Consider the following 26,139-nt stretch of genomic DNA (forward strand, 5'->3'; position numbering starts at 1 on the left):
CCCATTTTGCTTTGATACATATGGCCCTTACAGTCTCATCATTCAACTCCAGCCAGAGGGACTGCATTTTAGAGCCGACTCGAGTCCCGCGACAGTCCATCATTACTGCCCTTCTGGCAGCAGCTAGTCCCAATGGTTGCTGCTTGCCACTGCCACAGCACTGACTGCAGGTTGCTGATTGGTGTAGGACTGGATTAAAGTTAACTCCAGAATCAGACGTTTCACCGGCCCAGGGAAGGCCCAGGCGGGCCGTTTTCTAAAATGATTTAAGCCCGTTTACAAGGGCCGTGTGTCACATGCATGAATAAGAAGGCCCTGATAATTAAGAGCTGCTGCTAACTGAATAAATGTTTCTTGAACAATTCAAAGCCTTATCATGTTGTGTTTGCCAAACCCAAGCATTTGTATGATGTCTTTCTCATTATGTTCATTGACAAACTGGAGGAGAGTTAAACATACGCGTGCCGTGGCTGAAAGGGAAAACTTTGCTTGAACGGTCTGATCCTCGTGTGTGCTAATTTAATTGTGCCTTTATTTAGTGCTCTGCCTTTAGCGAGTATGTTTGGTATTCCTCAACAGCTAGATACAGCTAATGGAGATTGCAAACTAAATCTATTTGCAATCTACATTTTCTTTTGCAGCCTTTTAAATCCTGAAAATACCCTTGCGGAAAAGGAGACTTGTAAAATGTTAATATTAGCACTGGGACAATAATTTGACGCCCTACCACTTTCAAATGTCACCATCCGCCACTGATGTCTGGACCGTGCTCGATAATATGGCCAGCATCTGTCCGAGCTGCAATTTTAGTTTTCTTCACAGGGGGGTATTACTCCCTTACCCAGCCACATTCCTCCTATCCCTCCGGCTGGTCAAAGCATTAACCCCTCCCATGCTCGTGACGGAACCGTTCCGTCACGAGCCTCAGGTGGGCTGTGCTGGTGACGGAACGGTTCCGTTACGGGCCGCTCGCCGCGCCTGCGCGGCACGAATTCTGCACCTGCGCTGACGTTCTAATGGGCGGGCAGGTCCGCGACGGAACCGTTCCGTCACAAGCACAGCTCACCTTAGGGCCGTGACAGAGCGGTTCCGTCACGAACACGGGACCGCCACGTGGCCCCACCTCCCCCTTAGCGCTGCGGCGGAATAGCCGCCACAGCAAAGGGGTTAAAGCAGCCTTGATTAATGCGCGGTGCATGGCAAAACATGTGTCTGACATCTTTGAGCTATTGGTAGATAACCCGCTTGATCTTTTATTTATCACAGAGACCTGGCTAAATGAATGTTTGTCTCTGGTTATCACCTTGGCCCTCTCTATAGGGTTTAAAATTGCCAGGGTTGACCACAAAACAGGCAGAGGTGGAGGGATTGCGGTAGTTTTCAGGGAAAACTGGATTTTTACACAGGGGCATTCCCATGACTTTATGGAGGGTGAAGCATTGGATTTCTCCCTTACTATTTCTTTGCATTTTCTATAGGGAGACCTGCTATTATATTGCCCCCCTGGACCCCCGAATCCTTTCCTCAAAGCCCTTGACAAAGCTATTGTGCTTTAAACTATTCTAATTATTTATTGCTCGGTGATTTCAATATACATTTTGATTGTAGAGAAGCCCCTGATACACATGCCCTTATGAGTCCCTGGATCTCGCCCAACTGACGCAGTGGATCAACTCCCCCACCCATAGTGGAGAGGTGTTGCTCACTGTTTAGAGGCGTCAGATCCGGAAACAGAGAACAGCCCGGGACCAGGGTTCAATTCCCGACGCGGCAGGGTCATGGACCAGGGTCAGCGGACTTGACAATTCTCGCCTCGGTGCCTACTCTAACCAGGGATCACACTTGGCAACTCTGGGCATTAAGCTTGCCTCAGCTCTACAACGGACCCCCACAGACACCGGGGATGCCTGGTTTCACCTTGGAGATACACAGAAGGGACCATCTCACAGGGAAAGCCAGGACGGGTTCCCCAGTGGTCTTCAGCGCCGGGACGCTCACGGGCAGCTGTGCGCTTTACAAGTCCAACACATTACATCACATAGTGGAGGTCATACCATCGATGGGGTTTGTTCCAACTTCCCATTAACCGTACTAGATCCTCTCCCGGTCACAAGGTCTGATCATTTTTTTATTCAATTTGATGCGTGTCAGCCATGACCCTGCCAAAGGCAGCCGGCTCGATGCAACACGGCGGGATCTGACCACCAGAGTTGAAACCTCTGGCGCTCTCCACCCCGCCCAGTCAGGCTTCAGGGCCTCCCATAGCACGAGGCGGCCTTGGTTGAGATGGCAGAAGCTATTAGAGAGTGCCTGGATGCCGGCGTCAGAGCAACTTTGGTGCTTTTAGATCTCTCTGCCGCGTTTGACACCGTGCCTCATCAACAGCTTTTGACACGGTTGTCTCACATCGACATCTCGGGTCAGGTGTGGATGTGGATAGAATACTTTCTGGCCAATAGATCACAGCAAGTATGGCTGCCCCCTTTCTCCTCTACTCCGAGAAGTCTGACTACGGAAGTCCCTCAGGGCTCTATGCTGAGTCCTCTTCTGTTTAAAGTCTATATGACACCCCTTATCTTCCTAGCAGAGGAGCTGGGTGCTAAGATCATAGCTTATGCTGATGATACCCAGCTCCTCTTCACGTGGAATAAAACCGACTTCTCTCCGACTATTGCTGAAAACTGTCTCGCGGAGGTCTTTAAATGGTTAGCAAAGGCTCAACTGATATGCAACAAGGAGAAATTGGAGGTGCTCTATTATGGTTCCTTCCCACCACATTTCAGAGAGGATATTTGGCCTGTGGGCTGCCCCATGCCCAACTCTTCGGGGTGTTCGGCGAAAAATCTGGGGGTTTGGTTTGGTGAGGATTTGAAATTTTTGGCCCAAATTAATAAGTTGGCGGGTGTGTGATTTGGCACACTGAAAAGCTTAAAGAAGTTCCTGCCCCTCTTGCCCAAAATGGCTAAGGAAATGGTGACCTGTGCGCTCATCCTGTCAAGGCTGGACTACGCCAATGCCCTGTACATTGGTCTCCCGGCATATCAGCTAAAAAAGCTACAGATTGTTCAGAACGTGACGGCCAGAGCTTTATTGGGTACGCCAGGCATATCTAGCGCTAGTCAGACCCTTCTGGATCTGCATTGGCTTCCAGTTGAGCAGTGGATCATTTTCAAGGCTCTTACACTGGCTCATGGTGCCCTCTATAAAGCAGGGCCTCAATATCTCAGGAGACGTTTTTCGTTCTATGTGCCACCCAGACACCTTCGTTCTACAGGCCAATGCCTTGCTGTTGTTCCTAGGTACCGCCTGACTAGATTGGGCGGCAGTTCCCTTGCTGTTAAAGCGGCCACGGCTTGGAATGCCCTGCCCTTCAAATTGTGCAATATTGAGAGCCTCAGGTTGTTAAAAAAACAGGTAAAAACCCTGTTATTTAAGTAATCTCGTAGGGTCAGGCCTCTACCTCTCCACCATATGGCATTCACGCAGGGACACTTCCGAGCAGCGGTGCACGCTATAAATGGAGGCTAACATAACATAACATGATGGATGAGTGAAAGGATAGATGGATTGATGAATTGATAACTGAAAGGGTGAATGGATGGATGGATGAGTGAAAGGGTGGATGTAAGGATTGATGAGTGAAAGGGGGGTAGATGGACAAAATGATGGATAGATGGGTGAAGAAATGGCAGGGTAGATGGATGAGAGAACGGATGAGTAATAGGGTCAATTGATGAACTCATGGATGGATTAGTAGATGGGTGGGTGGGTGTAAGGATGGATGGATGGATAAATGAAAGGGGGATGAGAGAGAAAGGGAGGATAAATGACTGAATGCGTGAATGGGTGGACAGATGAGTAAGTGAAAGGATGGCTGGATTGGTGAAAGGGTAAATGGCTGGAAGGATGAATAAATAGTTGGATGGGTGGAAGAGTGGATGGATGAGTGTATGGATGGATGGGGTGAAAGGGTGGATAGAGGGTTGTATGAGTGAAATGATGTATGGAAGGATACATGGTGGATAGATTTGCAAATGGTTGAATATGTTTGGATATAAATTGGCACACAGATGGTAGGACAGAATGAATGGTGAAAGACTGAATGATAGATAAAAGAATGATTACACCTTGTAGCATCCATTATCTTAACCCTTTGGCTGCGTTGAACGTTCAGCTCCTGTGCTGAACATTCGAAAAACGGGTGGGGCAGCGTCGGCCAACGGACGTGTGCAGCACTACCAAGGTAGTGCACGCAACGACCGTTGGCCGATGGCAGCAGCCAACGGGTTAAGTAACATTTCCTATAAATTGACTTTCACATTTATATCAGTCATTGTCTCTATATAATGTGTGTATGATATAACGCACTCCGACACCCTGCCATACATACTTGGGATGAGGGACACTATAAAAGAAATTAAATACACATGAGGGACGGTCCATGTGAAGATAAGGGGCACCATTGGAGGGTGGTAGCAATGCCAGACAGGCCGGACTGGGCATTGGGTGTTTCCCTGGATGGTTGGAAAGGGGGGGGTTTGTTACTGGAGGCCGGCACTGCAAAGTTCCTTGCATATCAAGTAGTTTTCAATTAACAATAAAAGCAGCCTCACTTATATTCAGGTGTGGTTCACCATTGTCTGGTGACTAATGTACCTGCTGGAGCGAGATGCCAGTTTTGAATCGTCTAAGGTAGCAAGCTGCGGGCATACTGAAAAAATGTGTTGCATGACTGTCTCAACCTAACATAAACTTATTTTGACTTGTACTTAAGTGGTTGCCTATTTACTTACTTATGTACCATTGCACAACCTCCTCTGACCTCCTCTAAAACGTACCTTTTGTCCTGAAGTTTTGTCCTGAATTTTGACCTCCTGTCCTAAATTCTTGTCCTGAAATTTGACCCTTTGTCCTGAATTTTTACACTCACCATCCTAAATTTGCACCCATGCCAGTTGGTTACCCTAATGCCACCCGGATCTGGAACAGCCCAATATCCATCAAGATTGTGTCACTGCTGCTCCAATTTAGGAAAGAGTTGAAGACTCACCTCTCTAAAGAACACTACATCGCAGTGCAGTAACTGTGCAACTCAGCTTCCCCTTCTATTAATTGTCAACTTTTAGCTTGCCTTTTACCACCGGCAGCCCTCTGCAATCTTTTGGATAGGTTTGCGCTATAGCATGCACCCAGATGTTTAACATTGCAGGAGTTCAAACTCATCAATGAAACCCGACATCGGGATATTCCAACCGTAGGCAGTGGGTGAGGCTTTCTTTCCTGCCGGGTAGAGTGACTTTGAGTTCAAAGTTCAAGTGCCCAACCTGGGCTTCACTATCAAGTCAATCTTATACCCAACAATAGAATGTTCCAGAGCATGGGGCTAGAGTGGAAAATGATTTTCCTCTAAAAGATGGTCCTTTACAAGGAGATTCCAGCAAGAAGTGCATCATAGAAGATCACTGAGGGCGAGGGGGCGAGGGGGCGAGGGTGAAACCTAACTTTATTTTTATAAACTCTGGGATATCGCCTTGGATGCATTTGTGAATATTTGTCCTTGCATTTTAGGCTTGTTGTCAGGATTAACTCCAGGATTTTCACCCTAGACTTGTAAAACGATGAAAGAGGAGATGACCATCGGGTGTGGGTTTTAACAACAAGTAGAATCTCGGTTTTGTCCAATTTACAATTTTGGCAATTCTGATCTGTTCAGTTGATAACCCTGATGATACACTTTATGGGTGGTATAAGCAATGGAGTACTACCAGAAACTAACCCTGATCACACACTCTTTGGGTAGTGTAAGAGATGGAGTATTACCAGAAACTAACCCTGATCATACACTCTTTGGGTAGTGTAAGAGATGGAGTATTACCAGACGCTAACCCTGATCACACACTCTTTGGGTGGTGTAAGAGATGGAGTACTACCAGACAATTACCCTGATCACACACTCTTTGGGTTGTGTAAGCGATGGAGTATTACCAGACGCTAACCCTGATCACACACTCTTTGGGTGGTGTAAGAGATGGAGTTCTACCAGACAATTACCCTGATCACACACTCTTTGGGTGGTGTAAGCGATGGAGTATTACCAGACACTAACCCTGATCACACACTCTCTCTCGGTGGTGTAAGAGATGGAGTATTACCAGACACTAAACCTGATCACACACTCTTTGGGTGGTGTAAGAGATGGAGTAATACCAGACACTAACCCTGATCACGCACTCTTTGGGTGGTGTAAGAGATGGAGTAATACCAGACACTAGCCCTGATCACACACTCTTTGGGTGGTGTAAGCGATGGAGTATTACCAGACGCTAACCCTGATCACACACTCTTTGGGTGGTGTAAGAGATGGAGTATTACCAGACACTAAACCTGATCACACACTCGTTGGGTGGTGTAAGCGATGGAGTACACATTCTCTGGGTAACATCAGCCTAAGTTTATTATTTTAGATCCGAAAGTTAGAATCAGTGTCACCAGCGGCAGCAGGTAGATTTGAAAGGATGGGTCATTGTCGGACTCCAGTATTTATGAACTAAGAATCAACATTACTCTCTGGGACCTCTCCTTTGAAGAAAAGATTAATTCTAAGTTTTAGCAATGCCATGAATTCCACATGACCCAAGTCTTGATATTCCGGTGTTTGGACCAGCCAAATTAATAGCTAATTTCTGAAGTCCAGGTAATCTTAAGTTTCTTGCACAACTTTGCTTCCTCTAATCCTGGCTCTTCATTTGCTGACGACACATGTACCACCCACCCCCATTCTAAAGACCACTGTATAGGATCAGGAAACTGAACTCCAAAACCTCTTCCTCCTTGACTCACATGTTTAAACAATTGTTCTACTACTCTTTCATTTTGAGTAAGAGGAGAAAGTAGGCTGACTCAGGGTCTCCTACGTATTATCCCACTCCCCGGTAGCGCTTCATGGATGGCTGAAGCATTAAGACACTCAACGGCTGCCCTACGCTGACAGCACTAATGGAGAACTCACCTCTCGGGTGGCAGAGAAGGTGTAAGTCACCTCTGAATCAGCCTTTTGTTCCACAGCTAGCATGATCTCTTCCATCACATAAGGGGTCAGTAGATTCCCAAACTTAGGTCAGGGTTTTTGATATCCCCAGGCATACTTTACTGTGAAGATTTGGTTGCATGATTGGGGTACCTTTTGCCAATGATGCTTACATTTTCCCTACCACAAGAAGATTAGGTTTCATTTTTGGGTCTTGAAGAATTGCCCAGATCGATAGCGACACTTGAGGAAAGAAACATTTGACAAACATGCACAATATTTTATGAGCTGGATAGAACCATTACTTCCACATTGAGTCATCCATTGCCTTTTAATCATAACAAGAGAGCCGTCCTATTAAATTTAATTCGGTATCTCTTAGCTCTTTGTAAAATCACAGCTTCACATCACACCAATCTGCACCTATAGCAGCTCTACCTTACACCTCACATCGACATCTTATGCTCAAAAGACCTCCTCGAGGGGCCCGTAGGTCATTGCGGCACCGGCCCAATGAGGAGCTGCCCGATGGTGAAGCATGACACCCACACAGGTGTGTGAGAGCTCTTGCTTCTGAGCAATGAGATCCCCTGATCTGATGACTCAGTTTCCCTAATCTAGATCCTCCCGGCCCCTCCACCCCAGGAACTGAACACCTCTTGTATTTCATAGCATCCTATGGAGCCCGCATGCTGGACCTTTAAGTGCTCCTCGTCCCCCTCTATGTTCAGAACTCACCGATGAGCCTGAATCTTTGTGGGACAAATTCCCTTGGCTGTGATTTTTGTTTCACGAGGACTCACAATGTATATCAAACCAGGAGTCTTTGGAAGAAGGAAGGAAAGCCAAGGTGGTGGTTTGGTCAGATGTGGAGATCCTGTCATCTAGCAGCATACACTTGGCACATCCTGGGCCCTGCATCCTGGGGTCCTCTGCCCACCTCACAGGGGTGAACATCAACCTGGCAGCAGGGGCACAAGAGACCCTAAATGTGAAAGACTCACTCCACCCAAGTAAGGGTTGTGTCCTTGTTCCCAGTCAGCGGGCGACGCCCATACAACAGTGAGTTAGTAGGTGTTCGCTGGGCTTTAAAGGGACACTCTCACCCCACCTGCCACATTGTGACTCTTACGACTACAGTGGCACCTGCAGATCTTCACGAGCACCATTTATGATCGCAGAATTTAACAAATACCAATTTTGTGGCCAGGGATCTGGAACGTAAAGATTGTACATTGAGGTTTGACAGTTTAAAACACACATCTTGAGCGAATAAAGCGCCTTGTTTATTTTTATGTTTAGTGCCACTCTAGAACAAGGCCCTGAGGGTTCCTCCCTCCTGGCGTCTGGGCTTCCATCTCTTCAGAATGGGTGCCATTGGTTGCTCCACATCTTTACCTCACTTCCCTCGAACACAAGGGCTTGCCCTCAGGAGGGTTGGGGGCTTTACAGACGAAGGCGAGATTACTCTCACACTTCACATCCCCCCAGAGTCCTGGGCCTACAAGAGAAAAAGCAAAAACATTCAGCCTCTGTCTTGTACTCATTCCAAACATGTAATGATCAGTGTTCAGGAGTAAATCAGGAGAAACTCACACCCACTTCGAGAAACTTTGGAAGAATGTGAAAGATAGTGGAACTGCAGTCATGCGTTTCAGAAAATGCTTATTGCAAGTTAGTTCAAGTTCAACAAATGTCCCAATATACTTTAAATTACAGGAGAAATATATTCACAAAATGGGTGTTAAGTGCTGAACTGCTTTTGTGAAAACAAATGAAAGACTTACAGGAAAGGGCCCTTGAATGTGGGAGGCAAATACCTACCTTTATAGTTGGAGATTATACAGTGTTCCTTTCCGCCTGAGCTGAAGGGCTCTTCCGGGTGCCAGTTCTTAAAGTCCATGGGACTCCCATCTGTCCACAGAAAGCGCCTCTTCTGTAAGAAAGAGAGCCATGGCTGTCAAGGAGCTATACCGTCTGGCCCCACTGCTCACCTCATTTGTGGATCTTAGCATCTGGACCCTCTGCTCAGAGCCCATCCTACCATCTGACCCCTGAGAGGCAGGATCAGCTTCCAAAAGGGTGTGTTTGGCCACCAGTGTTTACCCCAAGAGTGGAGATCAGAGATATGCAACTCAATGGAGCTTTGGGGGTATTGTTATGTCAACCCTTGTAAATATAGACAATAAACCAGTGCTAAAAATTGAAAAATCAAAGTGAAGGTACCCCATGCCAGAGTATCTACTTGCTTTTTCAATATTTCTGATTCATTTCAAGTTGACGTTCAATTGACGAGTTACAGTAGAATATAAACCCCCCAGCCCTTGCCTCTTGTAGGGCCTCAGCTCACAGCACCTGCATTGATGGGGTACAGCCCCCCTCCCCCACCTGTTGTTGGGTCTTAGCTTACCCCACTTGCAGTGACTGGGTGCAGCCCCCCTGCCTCTTGATGGGCCTCTGCTCACCCCACTTCCATTGATGGGGTGCAGTCCTCTCTCCCCCACCTCTTATTGGGCCTCAGCTCACCCCACTTCCATTCATGGGATACAGGCCCTTAAGGCCTCTAGACCTGGGTTCCACTGTACCCGATGCACTTCTGATAGGTAGACCCCCTGACCTGACTCTAAGCCATCATGTCACATTGGAATTTGTTTGGAAGGAAGTTGAGAAGTGGTTGGGAAGCTTTCCTTTTCCAGATCATGTTTCTACCTCAAACTCCCCAGTCCATCCCCTATTTGTAGTTTTTGCCCCAGGCATTCATTTAAGACCATGTAATGGAGCACACTACCTTGTAAAGGTCTGATGCTCCCAACCAGAAGCTACGGTGAAAGCGCGTGTGCCAGTAGGCGAAGCCCTTTAGGTAGTCGATGTCCTCTTTACTGTGTGCAGACGCCAGGTGTGATCCTGGGGCGAGGCTTTGGCAGAACACCTGAAATTAAAAGAGGACAGGGTGAGTGTTGACTGAGCATCGGAGGGCATGTGAGAAGACAGGACTCCTTTGAGCTTTATTCTGCAATGTCTCAGGACTCCTCTCCCTGAACACTCCTAATGGGGCTAGCGCTGGTTCCACACTCACTGCTTCATGCCACAAACTCTGCATGCCAAGTAAGAAGAGGAGAAATTGTGTATCTGCACTAGGGTGACCAACTGACATAGATGCAAATTCTGGATAGAACTGTAAAATATTCAGGACAGAGGGACAAAATTCAGGACAAAAATTCAGGAGAAAGGGTCAAAATTCAGGACAAAAACTGATGACAAAAGGTCATTTTTGTAGACACATCGAAGGAGAGGCCCTACCCCGCTAGTTTATCAGAGCATATATTTACTATGTTCTAAGTAATACTATGGGGCAGATTTATGATAACTGGCGCATCCCCAGGGATGCGCCAGTTATCTTGCGCCGCTGCTCCGCCGCATTTACAATGTGGCGCACCATGGGGCAAAAACGGCACAGATGCGTGACGCATCTGTGCCGTAAAGGTGGCGCATTGCCGGAGTTGCGTCGCAAGCGCGACGCAGCTCCAGCAAGGCTCGGGGGTGCCCCATCTTTGCAATGCTGCGTCAAGACCTACGCCTGCTTCAAGCAGGCGCAGGGTTTTGACGCAGCATTGGCCTGAAAGTGACTGAGTGGAATCTTATAGATTTCACTCAGCCACTTTTGCGAGGCGCACCTGCCCCGGAACGCCCACCCTGCGCCGGAACGCCCACAAGCGGCGCAGGGCTTTACAACGTGACGCATCTGCCTAGATGCGTCACATTGTAAATCGGTCGTAGGGATGCGCCACTTTACGCCGCCTTGCGTGACGCAACAGCGGCGTAAACGTGGCGCAAGGGCCTCATAAATCTGCCCCTATACATTCACTATGGTCTTTATGTGATTGCCTCTAGGTATGCTACATGCAGGTGGCACATCAAGTCCTTGTTCAATAGTAGCTTTATGACCTTGAGGACGGTGTCAAGTACATCACCCCTTTCCAAAATTACCCAAACGTTCTTAGAGAGTAGCAACAGCAAATTTGCAAACTTTGATTATATTTCTAAACATTTTAAAAACTATGGCTAACAGTCTGGAAAACATTAAGGTAACTGCCCATCTGTTAGTTTAGACAAGTTGAACAAAAACATCTGCCTCACCTCAACCTCCAGTCAACCTTAAAACCTAAAGAAATTAAATGAGGGAGAGCAAATGGTGTGGTCGACAGTCTCACACCTAATGTCATTTTGGGAGGTACCTACAACTTCTCTGTTGTCTCACAGCACTAGAGTGTTCATTTGGGTTTCTAAATTTAGCTCAGAACTGGGAGCGCAGAATACCAGCCAAAGAGAACTAAAGAGCAAGATTAAATCCAGATTAGATGGGAGATTGACAGCAACTGATTCAAAGGATTCTTGCTAAGAACTGGTGCTTATAGCAGTAGGAGGAGGTGGATACTGCACAAGGAACAGAAGAACATGGTGGGACAATTCTTAAATTCAGACAAGAGGGACCCGCCTTGAGTATCGGAAAGTATTGTGTACCTGGAGATTTGTCTCATCAGAGAAAAGAGAAACAGAAGAGACACTGTCAAGGGTTGAGCAAGCAGCCCCCACCCCCGGCAAATTCTGCTAGTGAAAATAGCTGCTGATTGTGCTTTTGAAGGGTGATCAGGGGCCAGACCCCTTGGAAGGTTGTGCTGGGCAGTCACCCACTCTGCCCATATCTTAAAATGGTTCTGCAGTCGAGCTGAGGCCAAACCAGTGATCTGGCTCATCCTTACGTGCCACCGTACATGCAGAATCTTCAAAATATTTGGGATGTAAATTACACAAGTAAAATATAAGAATAAGATAACGATTGCACATTATAGGAAGTGTTTCTTCAACATATGGTAGTGTTTTCCCCATTCTGTGCACTTAGACCACAGATTGAGCGGGAAATTAGTCACCTTCCAATACCTAGCCCAGTTTGCTTTTTGATCTTCTCTTCCACTTACAGGTCTGGGCCCTGTGGTACTAGTGAAGATCGCGGTGCTACCCCAATAATTGTATTGTTTTGAAAAACTTCACCTGTTCATCCCTCGTTCATTCTTCAGACACTTCTACATGTCCCACAAATGATGTGGGGACTAGGGAGCCGCCGGTTAGCACATATCACTCTAAAGCCACCTGTGACTTAGGGTGGATTCGCAATTCCGGCCTTAGAATGCTAATATGTAGCTGCACAGCTCCTTTGGTGGCTCGCTGGCTGTCTGGCCGCCCCTTGTATAACACAGGGATTATCCGTAAATACTTTCTGCAGGGATTACCGCAAAACTCATTGTTTCCTACTGACCATTCTACCCAACACCACCTGTTGTTATCCCGCACAGCCTCTGCACAATGTGGACTGGGCTAAAATATTGAAAAATCCCCATAAGGTATCCCGCAGCTCCAGTGTTAAGTACATTCAATTTAATGATCTGAATTGAGCCTACTTTACATATGCACAAATTAAGAAAATATGCCCGGGAGTCACAGCTGCATGTCCTCATTGTCTTTAATTTGACACCAACTTGCTTTATACTCTTTAGCTTTGTCCTATACTGCTTTTATACTAGAAGAAAGTTCTGGAGGTGCTGTCAACTGCAATGGTATCAAAAAACAGTGGTCCAATGGACTAATACTTCTAAATATCACAATTAGTTCGACATTTTGTCGTTCACATAATGGGATATTCTTTGAGAACAACAGAACAGCCAAACAAACTGGTGGTGATTTATTTATTTTCTACCACTAACAGACAATATATTTGTCACAAATAATACAGGGTCGAAATGGTTGCCCCAACCGGAGCGTGCAAAGATAGAAAAAGTTAAGTGGATTTAGTGATGGAGAAAAAGAGGGAAAAATTGTGACATAAAAACAATCCAGCAATTCAAATACAAGGATCAATACTCATCCTTACATTAAGACCTGACCCTAATTCAATTCTGCAATATCCTTTCAAATTTTTCCAAAAACCGTTATGATTAATAAATCCTATGCACATAGAAAAGAAATAGTGTTGGTCCAGGTCAATAATCTATATTGAGCGTCGACGTTTCGACTCGACTTATGGCCGCACGGTGAATTAAGCCTGGGCCGGGCGAGTCTTCATCAGGACTAATTGGGCAACCATATATTCTTTGGGATGACCCCTGACGTTGATGGGTGATTCTATATTCGATTATTCTATATTTGTTTCAATCAATGAAGAAAACGTCCTCCTTGATGCGTGTATGCCCTCAGGAAAGTTCAAAAAGGAGAGATCGGCATTCCTGTCTTCCCCATTCCATTATTTCATTCAAACAATTCACGTGCTTCAAAGAGCCGTCATCCATAGAGGATATATCTTAGTACTCCCACTAGATGCAGCGCTCCCTGTAGCGCCGAAGGAGCGGAGGTCAGCTGTGAACCGCTGACCCCAGAGAGGAGAGGTGCATGAGGCCGATGCCGCCAGCTGACCTCAGAGACGAGGGGTGCGCGAGGCCGACGTCACGAACCGACCCCAAAGACGAGGGGTGCGTGAGGCCGACGTCACCAACTGACCCCAGAGACGAGGGGTGCACGAGGCCCACGCCGTCAGCTGACCCCAGAGAGGACAGGTGCACGAGGCCAACGTCACCAACCGACCCCAGGGTACTGTCACCGCACTTGGCGGGTCCCGGTTTCTGTGGGCTTGGAGTGTGAACAGCAGCGCTTTTGTGGCGGCTATATTGGGTGAGGGGTGCACGCTCTAGCGGCTCAGGCGACGACCTCCTCTTAAGGGAGGTAATCAGGGGGCTCGGTCTTGACATCTTTCAGTCCCGCTGATTTTACTAGCGGACACGAGACCTACCTGAGCGCTCCCCGGCGTTACGCTGAGCTGAGGCGCGCACCTACAGCAATATAGCGGCGTTTTAATAACCCTGCTTTGTATTTACTTTAATTTTAATTTTCTTATCCCCTGTTTTTAAGGGCCCCACATACTTGCACCATAATGGGTACTGTCACCGCGCTTGGCGGGTCCCGGTTGCTGTGGGCTTGGAGTGTGAACAGCAGCGCTTTTGTGGCGGCCATATTGGGTGAGGGGTGCACGCTCTAGCAGCTCAGGCGACGACCTCCTCTTAAAGGAAGTCATGCTTACACGCAGCGGTTACGCGCAGCGGGTATGCCGGATCATCGCCGGAGTCACGCCAGAGTCCAGCCCGTCTGCGCCCGTCAGCGTCCCGGAGGCGGACGGGGCAGCGGGCTGGGCTCAGTCACTGGGCATTTGTGCGCCTGGGCCCCCCACGCTTCGATACACATCGCGTGAGCTATGTTCTTTTCAGAATCCTTTGGGCGGCTGCTGCACTGTCTTCCCCGGTCGTTACAGGGGTAAGACGCGTTGCCCTGGATGTGGATGGCGCCCTAGTTTTGCTTCGTCCTCGCCCCCAAATAAAGACACTTACTGTGCTGGTTATCTCTGCCTGCTGTTAAACACCAGATCAGCGTGCAGACACGCGCAGGACATCTATGATCTTTTGGATACGGAAAAGCCGCTCTGTCTTATGTTGACCGAGACTTGGCTGGGCGAATTCTCAAATCCCGATATAGCTATGGCTATTCCTCCTGACTACAATGTTTTCAGGAGGGATAGACTCAAGGGAAGGGGCGGTGGAGTGGCATTGGTGGTGAAGAAAGGCGTGGCATGTTCTATACTGCCTGTGGATGACATTCGAGGCTCTGAGTCCCTTGCCTTCTCCATCACTTTGGCGCCCCATCAATCCTTTAAAGGTCTATTAGTGTATAGGCCACCCGGCCCGCCTGGAACCTTCTTTGAAGAGTTCGAGTCGGTTATATCTGGGTTGGCCTTGAAGACAGAACATTGCATCGTGGCCGGAGACTTTAACTTCCGTATGGATGAGCCATCGGACCCAGATACCATCAAATTACTGGAGGCTACGGCCCCTTTGGGCCTGATCCCGTATCTTCAGGGGCCAACACACGACAAGGGACATACTCTTGATCAGGTCTTCTCGACATCTCCTTTGGAGGTGAAGGAGATTATCCCGGAGCTCTGGTCGGACCATAGACTAGCCAAATTTGTGGTCAGGGGCACGGCGAAACCATCCAATCCCGTGTCTCAGCAGCAGGGCCGAGCCCCTAGGGCATATCACCAAGTGACATCAGCTGTGCTGGCTCAGGCCGCCCTGGATCACCCTTGCCCCCTTATAGGAGATTTGGGAAGGGATCTGGAATCTCTGCAAGTATGGTTATTAGCCAGGTTAAATGATCTGGCCCCGGAGATGACCCCCCGCTCAACATCCAAACGTGTCTCGGCTCCCTGGTTCACTGCGGCATTGTCGACTGCCCGGCAGCAGTGCAAGGCAGCTGAAAGAGCCTGGCATTCACAATATGACTCTGTGGCTAGACTGACATACAAGACAGCGGTCAAGGCCTATCACCGGGACATACGCCGAGGAAAAAAAACCTATCTTGCGGGGAGGATAGAGGCTGCCTCCAACTCCTGCAAGGAGATTTTCGCCATTGTCAGAGAATTTATGGCCCCTCGATCTAATGCATCCCAGGGTATGCCCTCTGAGTCCTGGGCTTCGGATCTTGCTAATTTTTTTACTGGCAAGATTAAGCTCATCCAAGACTCTTTTACTCTGGAGGCACCCGCAGGGCTGACTGTTTCCAAGGACGAATCGGGCCTATCGGCCACTTTAGGCCCTGTGCTGGCCGTCTTTCCATCTTTCACAGTCCCTGCTTCCCTGGCGCTTATGGGTAATCTTAAATCTGGTTCGCCTTTGGACCCATGCCCTGCTAAATTCCTGGCAAAAATGGCGGAAGTTATCAACCCGCTGGCCAATCCACTCCTGAATCTCTCGTTGACCCAGGGAGTGGTTCCGCAGGCCTGGAAGCAGGCAATGGTCATCCCTCTGCTGAAGAAGCCTGGTCTCGATCCTGAGGCTTTGGCAAATTATAGGCCGATTTCTCTCTTGCCGGCCTTTTCGAAAATTCTGGAGAAGCATGTGCACATGGTGCTCTCCAATTTTCTGGAAACTCAGGAGATTTTGCATGCCACCCAATCGGGCTTTCGCCCCAATCTTAGGGGCCGATTAGGATGGCGGTTTTTCCGCATCCTCCGGGCCGGCGGAAGTGTCCGCCGGCCTGGAGGATGCGGAAAAACCGCGGCGGAGACTCCAAAGACCCACCGCCAAATTAGGATGGCTGGTGGGTCTGGAATTCCGTCCGCCGCTTTTCCGCCGCGGTCGGCTTCCGACCGTGGCGGAAAAGCTATAACATGGCAGGCGGTGTCTATGAGACACCGTCCGCCATATCATGATGTGTGTGTAAATATGCTTTTCCACGGCGGCATTGCCGCCATGGAAAAGCATACGGACCTTCACTTCGGGGGCCCGTTGCGGGCCCCCTGGGTGAAGGGGTGGTGGTGGGTGCACATGGGGGGTACCTATGGTACCCCCCTGCATTTGCGTGCACAATGCAGCAGGCACCGCGCGGTGCCTGCCGCTTTGTGCACGCAAATGCTGTGCATGCATTTTTTACATTGGGGCGGGTGCAGCTTGAAGCTGCACCCGCCGCAATGTTAGAGATAGAGGATGTGACCGCCACCCTGGCGGTCACATCCTAATCAGATCGGAGGGAACGCCGCAGCCCATGCGGACGTTCCCTCCTCCTCAGGGGTCGCGGACGGACTCAAGTCCGTCCGCGATCCTAATCGACCCCTAAGTACGGAGACCGCGCTCCTGGAAGTGTCTGAAGCTATTAAGGGGGCACTGGACTCCGGGGGCAAAGCTATGCTGGTTTTGTTAGATCTGTCGGCGGCCTTTGACACCGTCCCCCATGAGGGCCTTCTCGCAAGACTCTATGAGATTGGCCTACGGGGGACGGTGCTCAGCTGGTTTTCATCCTTCCTAGCTGGCCGCCGACAAACGGTCTGGGCCCCCCCAGACGCCGCCATGATGCCGCCATTGGGAGTCGGGGTCCCACAGGGCTCTGTACTGAGCCCGACTCTTTTTAACATCTTTATGGCCCCTTTGGCGGCGTTGGCGGAGTCGTTCGGGGCCCAGATCATATCCTACGCCGACGACACCCAGCTCCTCTTTTCTTGTAAGAGGGGAGGAGACTTTGATGGAGAGAGTATCCGGGATTGCCTTGGGGCTGTTTTTAGATGGTTTCATCTGAACAGCCTCAAGTGCAACTCAGATAAGTCTGAGGTACTCTTCTTCGGGTGTGCGTCGGATCCGGACTGGCAGGCCTGGTGGCCCATTGACATGTTCCCCCCGTCTTGTTCATCCCTCATAGCTAAAAACTTGGGGGTCAAGATGGATAAGGATCTGACGCTAAGGCCTCAGATCCTAGGTGTACCTGTTATGGGCTCCTGAAGATGCTCCGGAAGTTTCTGCCTCTTTTGTCTGAGGAACATAGGAAGCTGACTGTGCAGGCTCTGATCGGCTCAAGATTGGATTATTCCAACGTCCTCTACTTGGGCCTGCCAGAGTATCTGCTGCAGCGGCTTCAAGTTGTGCAGAATGCGGCCGCGAGGGCCATCTATGGCCTAAACAGGCGTGCCAGTGCTGCGGGCCTTTTGCGGACCTTACACTGGCTGCCTATCCGAAAACGGATTGCCTTCAAGGCGTTAACTTTGGCCTATAAAGCTCTTCATGCTGTGGGAGCTAAGTATCTCCAAAGGAGACTTGCCTTTTACCACCCGGCTCGCTCTCTCAGGTCAGAATCTCTGTTTCTAGCGGCTGTGCCGCGTGTAAAGAGAGCCCGCATTGGAGGCCGCTCCTTTGGACGGCTGGCTCCACAGTTGTGGAATACTTTGCCGTTGACACTTCGCGGAGCTACTAATTTACTTGCTTTTAGAAAAGGCCTTAAAACGTGGCTGTTTGCCATCTAGGCTGCTCTTTTTTTTTTTTTTTGCTTCTATGCTCTGCTCACGTCGGTGTTTTATTACTGTGTTGTGTTATTCTGCTGTAGGTCTCATTATCAAAAGCGCCGGGACACTCTTTTTGAGTAGCCGCGCGCTATATAAGAATAAATATAACATAACATAACATAACATAACATCTAGTGGGAGTACTACGATATATCCTCAATGGATGACGGCTCTTTGAAGCACTTGAATTGTTTGAATGAAATAATGGAATGGAGAAGACAGGAATGACGATCTATCCTTTTTGAACTTCCCTGAGGGCATACACGCATCAAGGAGGACGTTTTCTTCATTGATTGAAACAAATATAGAATAATCGAATATAGAATCACCCATCAACGTCAGGGGTCATCCCAAAGAATATATGGTTGCCCAATTAGTCCTGATGAAGACTCGCCCGGCCCAGGCTTAATTCACCGTGCGGCCATAAGTCGAGTCGAAACGTCGACGCTCAATATAGATTATTGACCTGGACCAACACTATTTCTTTTCTATGTGCATAGGATTTATTAATCATAACCGTTTTTGGAAAAATTTGAAAGGATATTGCAGAATTGAATTAGGGTCAGGTCTCAATGTAAGGATGAGTATTGATCCTTGTATTTGAATTGCTGGATTGTTTTTATGTCACAATTTTTCCCTCTTTTTCTCCATCACTAAATCCACTTAACTTTTTCTATCTTTGCACGCTCCGGTTGGGGCAACCATTTCGACCCTGTATTATTTGTGACAAATATATTGTCTGTTAGTGGTAGAAAATAAATAAATCACCACCAGTTTGTTTGGCTGTTCCGTTGTTCTCAAAGAATATCCCATTATGTGAACTATAAAATGTCCAACTAATTGTGATATTTAGAAGTATTAGTCCATTGGACCACTGTTTTTTAATATTGTTAAAATTCCCAGGTCCTGGACCTACTGGGCTACCCCATTTCTATTAATGGTCAACTGCAATGGGCCATGTACTAATGAATTCCCAAGAAGCAGTCCTATTGTGTGTATTCCTCCACCTGAAGTTTGAGAAACCCCCGATCAAGTTCCTCATCTTGCCTCTTCTGCTAGAAAAACACAATATTACACTGCTCCTCTTAAGCCCTTGAGTGTATGTAGTAGATTGTGAACAGAAAGAATTAGAAAGAAAGATAAACTGAGTGCTGTCAAATGCTCTCACAACTAACGTTTGGGTTATAAATGTTGGCATTCCGACCATTAGCGATCGCCACAGATTCAGACCTATATAAGTGGGGCTATAGTCACAGATAATGAACCTGCCCAGAGATGTTCACAGAGATAGGAAAGGTCATGTATGCAACATTATCACACCATCAGAACTGATACAGTGATCCCTGGATGCATAACAGTCTTAAACGGACCATCCATGAAGGATGTCACAAAAGATCTCAAAATCCCAGCCAAGGTCATGAAATATTCTTCGAAGCCCATGTTGCTGGCCATTGGGTATGCAGGACTGAGCAAAGAGAACTGTGTTTTTTCTCTACACTACATGATCCCTTTAAGAGAAGAGGATGGTGGAGTCCTGAGGTGATGGGTACAAAGTGATGGAGGCCTGCATCAGAACTCAATGTGGTGAAAACTGGCATTCCTCCATTGAAAGAGCAAAGCAGCGGCACTTTACTTCAACACCTGGAATGGACCCAGCTTGCTCCTCAGGGCACTCAGATAGCCGGCCATTCGACCATCCCAAAGGCTGTCTTGCAAGCTTCCGCTCAGGTGATGTAACCATAATGAAGAAGGGTTCTGTTAAGCATAAAACAGTGTGTGTGGGGGGGGTTTGGCAAAGGGGACGATGAATGTCTCTGAACTTACGCCACATTTTTTAAAATAATGACACCAATCACAAAGAACTGCCGGAAGGTCTGTTACTTCCGGAATGCAGTAGAGGATACTCCCTCCCTTCAGCTGGGGAATCACTATTGTGGGAATTAACTTTTGTCTTTTAATGGAGAGGATAAAATGACTGATACATTGTTTTGTGTTGTAATTGCATCGCAAAGGCATCAAAGCACTTTTTTGATATGTAGCACGCTACTCCGCAACTCATGAAGGATTAGTGGTGAATTATTACATTGAAATATGAAATTAATTTGAGTAATGGACATGTTAGTCAGTTGTCATAACTAATTAATGGTGAAAGAGTATAGTGAAATATAAAAGTAATATGAGTGGTGAATATGTTAGTCAGTTATTTGCATTGAGAAGGATAGTGGAGAGACAGAAGAGGGAAAAAGGTTTGCATTTATATAGTGCTTGCTACCTTTGATGATGTGTTTAAGCATTTTTATGTCAAGTAGCACACTACTCCAGATCCTGTAAAGGATTAGTGGTCATTTCCATAGTGAAATCTGTAAATAATTTGAGTATTGGACGTTAGTCTGTTATTTGGAATGAAAAGGATAATGTAGAGATAGATGAGGGAAAAAGGATTGCACTTATATATCACTTGCTATCCCTGAGGGGGTGTTGAAGTGCTTTTTTGGCAAGTAGCATGCTACTCAGAAACCCGTAAAGGATTAGTGGTGAATTAGTATAGTGAAACTTTAAAGTAGTGTGAGTGGTGGATAGGTTAGGTATTTGGATTGAAAGCGATAGTGGAGGGACAGAAGAGGGAAAAAGGGTTGCATTCATATAGAGCTTGCTATCCTTGTTGATGTGTTGAAGAGCTTTTTCGGCTAGTAACCTGCTACCCCGGAAACCATAAAGCATTAGTGGTGAGTTAGTACAGTGAAATATGAAATTAATTGCAGTGGTGGACATGTCAGTCTGTTATTTGGACTGAGAATGATAGTGGAGAAATAGAAGAGGGAAAAAGGATTGCATTTATATAGTGCTTGCTACCCCCAATGGGGTGTTGAAGCACGTTTTTCGCGAGTAGCATGTTACTCCAGAACCCATAATGGATTCGTAGTGAATTAGTATAGTGAAATATGAAAGTAATATGAGTGGAGGATATGTTACTCAATTATTTGGATTGAGAGGGGTTAGTGAAAGGGGAGAATCAGAGGGAAGGCTTTAGAGAGGCTTGTTTGAAAGGATTGGAATACTAAAAGATGTGTGAGATGATGCAAGGATGGATAGAGTAGGGAAGAATCTAGAAAGTGTTATTTTGGGGCTCATAGTAGTGGTATGGGGTTGGGATGAATGAGAGAGTAATGGTAGAGGATATATTGATAGAGGTATAGGGCGAGACATAGGGTGGTTCATTGGATGCACTAAATTAGAAGAAAAGTATTAAATATATGAATCCATAGGTATATGGAAGGTATATAGATCCATAAGTATATGGAAGGTTTATAGATGCATAAAGGAAGGTAGTATTTGTAGATTAAAGATGCATTAAATAAACTCCAGCTTTCAAGTGTTGTTTTACTTTAAATTAATGTATTTATGTATTAACTGTACAATACATTATTAACTACTATATTGTTTTCTTTGTAATTCAATAGTGAAGCACTTGTAGATAAATAGTTATGATAAAAGATGTACATATTTATGCAGCCACGAATATACATGTTAAAAACATAGAATAATGTAGCTGTCATTAATATGTGCACGTGTTATGCAAAAATAATGAATATCTATATTTAAAAAATAAAATATTATTCTACATGTTTATACAAAGCAATACACATATAATATGTTTTGTTATATGCACTTGTACCGCACGCAGATACTCCAAGGAGTGTCCCGACACAAGCCATAAAAGGGCCTGAATCAGAAACGAAAAGGAGAACTAGAACAGAAGAGTTTTCAGCTTTTTTTTTATCAAAGATAAGAAGGTCTTTAACACCCCTCAAGGCCAATGGTAGAGCATTCCTAGCCTGCGCCACAGCCGGATAAAAAGCTCCAGCCAAGCCTTTGGCACTTAAATAGAGGAGTCTGTGCCAAGTCTGTGCCAAGTCTGTGCCAAGAGTCGGGAGGCCGAGTGAAGCTGTCTTTCTGGAGTATAGAAAGCCAACCTATTCTGTAAATAGATGGAACCCAGCCCATAAAGGGCTTTGTGAGCAATGGACAAGATTTTAAATTTTATCTGAGCCTTCGTCGGGAGCCATTGCAGAGATCACACACTGCATCTGCTGGAAAACCCCAGCAGGAGCCGGGCAGCTGAATTTTTAATCACCTGCAATGTATCTAACAGGTAGCCCAGAATGCCTGCATACAAAGCATTAGCATAATCAAGGCGCGGGAGAATTAAAGCACAAACCACAGTCTCCTTGCAGACTTAGGTAGAAGAGGAAGAAACTTTCTCAGAGACTTCAGGATGCTAAAGCAGGAGCCAGCCAGCTTCTTAACCTGCGATGAGAAGATCAGGTTCTCAGTGAACCAGGCCCCGAGATTCTTAACAGAATCCCCGTTAGAGCTTGGAAGAGTAGAACCAGGGGGCCCTAGCTTTCTTCTGAAGTCGACAGGGCAGGCACCGTACAAGAGGATCTCCGATTTCTCCTCATTGCATTTAAGCTGTGCCTGAGTCAACCACTGAAAGACTGCGGATGGGCAGTGTTGGGCGGGGAGGACCGAGTCCTCATCAAGGCCCCAGGAAAACAGCAGTTGGGCATTGTCAGCTTAGGCCATCACCTCAGCCCCTAATCCTTCCGCAAGATAGACCAACTGGGTAACATAAATGTTAAAGAGAAGGGGGCTAAGGGATGACCCCTGTGGGACACCAGTGGCCACCTCTTGAGGAGCAGAGGCACACGGTGGAAGCCAGACCTGCTGTGAGTGGCCCTCCAAGAAAGACCTGATCCAACTGCACACGGCCCGGAGTCTGCGATCTCCAGGAGGCAATCCAGAAGCAGGGCATGGGGCACAGTATCGAAGGCCGCCGAGAGGTCCAGCATAACCAGAGCAGCCCTCCCGCCAGCATCGAGGCACTCTTGAATAGCCTCGGACACCTCCAATAGAGCAGACTCTGTGCTTTAAGCCGCCCGGAACCCCAATTGTGCCGGATGGAGCAGGCCAAAGGTCTCAACGTACTCAATTTGCAACACTTAAAAGATCAACCAAGATTTTGAGCAGCAAGAAGTAGATTTGGATATCCAAATAACACTAAAAATGACACAACAGAACAAAAGAAAGCAAGCACCATGAAGAAAAACAGAGATAAAGGAGATAAAACAACAAATTAGCAAGCTACACCATGCCTTGCTAAAAACAACCTTTCTAATCACTAATACACCAGTGCATGATGATTGCCTGATTTAAAACTGCTGCAAGGACTATGGAGACATGGTATGGGGGGGTGTGCGTGGTCCGCGAGACTGTCTGTGATGTCTTGTGTATACTGCCTGGTACGCGTGCTGTGCATCTACGTTAGGTGCATGCATGAGCCTGGAGCCACAGGGCACCCTTCGCCACTGCGTGTTGCCATCTTTATTTTGGAAGATAACCCACCCTCCGAGGCAAGGGAAGAAGTTGTCACCTGCCAAAGGATACTAATAGGACGTAACTACGTCTCTAAATTAATAGAGGAAAAGATTAAATTCATCCAGGGGAGGACAGGAAAGGCTGGAAATTCCAAATATCAATTGATACACAGAGAAACAAACAAATACCACCAGATTTGAAATAGAAATGTAATTCAAAGATATGGAATACAAAATAATTTTTTAAAAAATAATTATTATACTTATTAGTCCTTTTAACTTCTTATTATTAAGCACAGAGCGAAGAAAATGACATACAAAATATACACTACGCATATAAACATATTATGAATAATCAAGTGCATAAACATAAATGAAAAATCTCACACCCCACAAAGTTAGAGCTCTATTACAATAGAAGAAACAAACACTTGAACATATATTTCCAACAGTCAAACCATGTCATACATCCCACATTCTCATATATCCAATAAAACAGAATACACACAAGAATAATAAATATAAGGCAGAAACCAAACAGGATTATAAGGTAGTAGTGGTAAGTTGGCAGTGGTGCATCCAATTGGTGCTTACAGGTATATGCCGCCCTGGGGTTTCTGTCTTGCACAGTGCTGACTCGCGTTTCGGTGCTAGGCTAGCAGGTAGCCATCACCTTCCTCAGGACACTGGTGGGTTGGTAATCTGGGGGAGCCCTAAGGCAGGGAGGAGAAAATGATATAGATACAAAAGTGGGCTGATTGGCAAATGAACACTTCCCAAATTAGAAGCTCTGTATCAGTAAAAGTCCAGTCACACGGATTCTCAAGTATTCCTATGAGGGCGAACGTGGCAAAACTGGATACCGGGCATGGGTATTTCTCACATTGCAGAAAATGAAGAAGGCCCAAAGTGTAGATGCTTATACCGGAAACATCTGCTTGAGACTCCCCAAAACTCAGTTCTCCAACTTTGTTCTTCAAGTGTTTATTTGGGGATATCTAGTCTGAAAACGGTCAGCTGGGTCTCGGCTGCTGTGTCAGGATGGAGGGAGGGTGTGGGGTGCACAATTCATGGGGCAGATCTACAAGAAAGTGCCTCAGCGTGGCACCGCAAGCCCTTTGGCTGCGCCACGCTGCTGCACTTTCAGAGCACAGGAATGCGACATATTTACAAGAATATGTGGCATTCCTGTGCTCGCCCCTGCACTGGCGCACAAACAGCTGCCAAGCGCCGGGCAGGCACCTTTGCACCATGGGGCAAGGATGCTTGCGCCATGGGGAGATTGTTTTGGTGCAGGAAGGGGCACCTTCCTGCAAATAAACAATCATTAAGGATTTTTCCTCTTTCAATGCATGCCGTAGAAGGCAGCGCGCATTGCAAGAGGAAAACACGACGAGAAATGAACATTTCTCCTCGTTGCCCCTTACTAGGGTGGCATAGCATTCAGACACATCTCCCGATTCATGATTTGTCGTACATCTGGAGATGTGTCTTGTTCCATGGGTGTTGCGTGGGAACACCCACAGCAACACCCATGGAACGCCCCTTCAACGCAAAATGCTGCGTGTGAAGGGGCCATATTTACGAGGAGAGGAAAAGTCACTCTGGGTGGCTTTTCCTGTCCTTGTAAATATGGAAGAGCCCCCGGTGCCACCAGTACGTCACGAAAAGTGGAGTATTGGTGGTGCAAGGGGCTTATAAATCTGACCCCTCGTGTTTTGGAGGCAGCACACAATCCCTGGGGTTATGCTGTGTCCTGTAATGTTCAGTCTGTTTGTCGCTCATTCGGCCAGCCCACGCGCAGCGTGGTCGCTGTGGCCTCCATCGGGTGCATGCCGGCACACCCAAACTTCAAATGCCTGGGTCCTGTCTCCGTCGTACAGGAATCTTCCATTTGTTGGTGGGCTGAAGAGATGATAAGCCTTCAGACGTCTTCAACACACCTCGGAACCTGGATGTGTTTGGGGAGTCACTTTTTTTGCTGTGCGTTCCTATGCATACACGTTGCAGCGTAGGAGACGATAAGAGTTTTGATCAAGCCACGACACACCCATCATTAATCAGCAGGCACTGGTTACCTTTGCTTGCCATCATCTTTGTGTTGGGAGCTAGCACCGAGTACTAGGCTGCATGGTAATTGATAAAGCAATGTCTCTTGTCCAGCTCATTTTGCCTGCCTGCAACCAGCGTGGGATTAGGAGGCTGGAGACCTAAATCTAGTACAGCCATTACCAACCTTGTACTTCTACTGTATTGAGTGAGACATCGCTCACCTGTGCCCTTGAATGGCTTATCTGGTTATTGTTTCTTGGAGACGATTACTATTACTGTTTTTTTGCCATGAATAATTCTTTGCTGCGAATGAATGTTTCTTCCTCATTACCTTGTGCTATGCGTGTGCGCAGTTTAAATGATATGTGGATCCATTGAAGTTGCCACACGTATCAGCCTTTTTCTCTTTTGATATGCCTTAGGAAAGTTTTTAACTTCATACCCTCTGCTTACGGTGCGTATTCTACTAATGAATGTTTGATTGGATGTCGAGGTACTTAACCCCTTCGGGGCGGATGACGAGCTCAGCTCGTCATGGGCGTAACCTGCGCTACGCGGATGACGAGCTGAGCTCGTCACGTACCCGGGATTTTTAAAATCGCAGCGCGCAGCGGGAAAACCGCTAGCGCACATGCGGTTAAAAATGGTGCACTTTGGCATTTTATTGTTATTTATTTCTAGGGTGCATACTCCAGAGTGCAATACTATGTGTGTTGCCTATATTTGTTTTCTCTCACGTTATGCAACACTTGTTT

The 26,139-nt window shown here is 47.0% G+C and overlaps 1 protein-coding gene across 1 annotated transcript in view; it reads right to left on the bottom strand.

Moving 5' to 3' along the window:
- Nucleotides 1–8,291: 8,291 nt before the first annotated feature.
- LOC144766885 (lectin-like) overlaps nucleotides 8,292–26,139 on the bottom strand; it is an 80,507-nt gene continuing 62,659 nt past the window's right edge. The window contains exons 4-6 of the mRNA XM_078650595.1: nucleotides 9,816–9,956; nucleotides 8,852–8,963; nucleotides 8,292–8,528 (exon numbers count right to left, since the gene is read on the bottom strand). Coding sequence (XP_078506721.1) covers nucleotides 8,422–8,528; nucleotides 8,852–8,963; nucleotides 9,816–9,956 — 360 coding nt within the window. The 3' untranslated portion in view covers nucleotides 8,292–8,421. The remainder of the gene's footprint in view (nucleotides 8,529–8,851; nucleotides 8,964–9,815; nucleotides 9,957–26,139) is intronic.

This window comes from Lissotriton helveticus, chromosome 1_1, assembly GCF_964261635.1.
Source record: "Lissotriton helveticus chromosome 1_1, aLisHel1.1, whole genome shotgun sequence".
Taxonomy (NCBI): domain Eukaryota; kingdom Metazoa; phylum Chordata; class Amphibia; order Caudata; family Salamandridae; genus Lissotriton; species Lissotriton helveticus.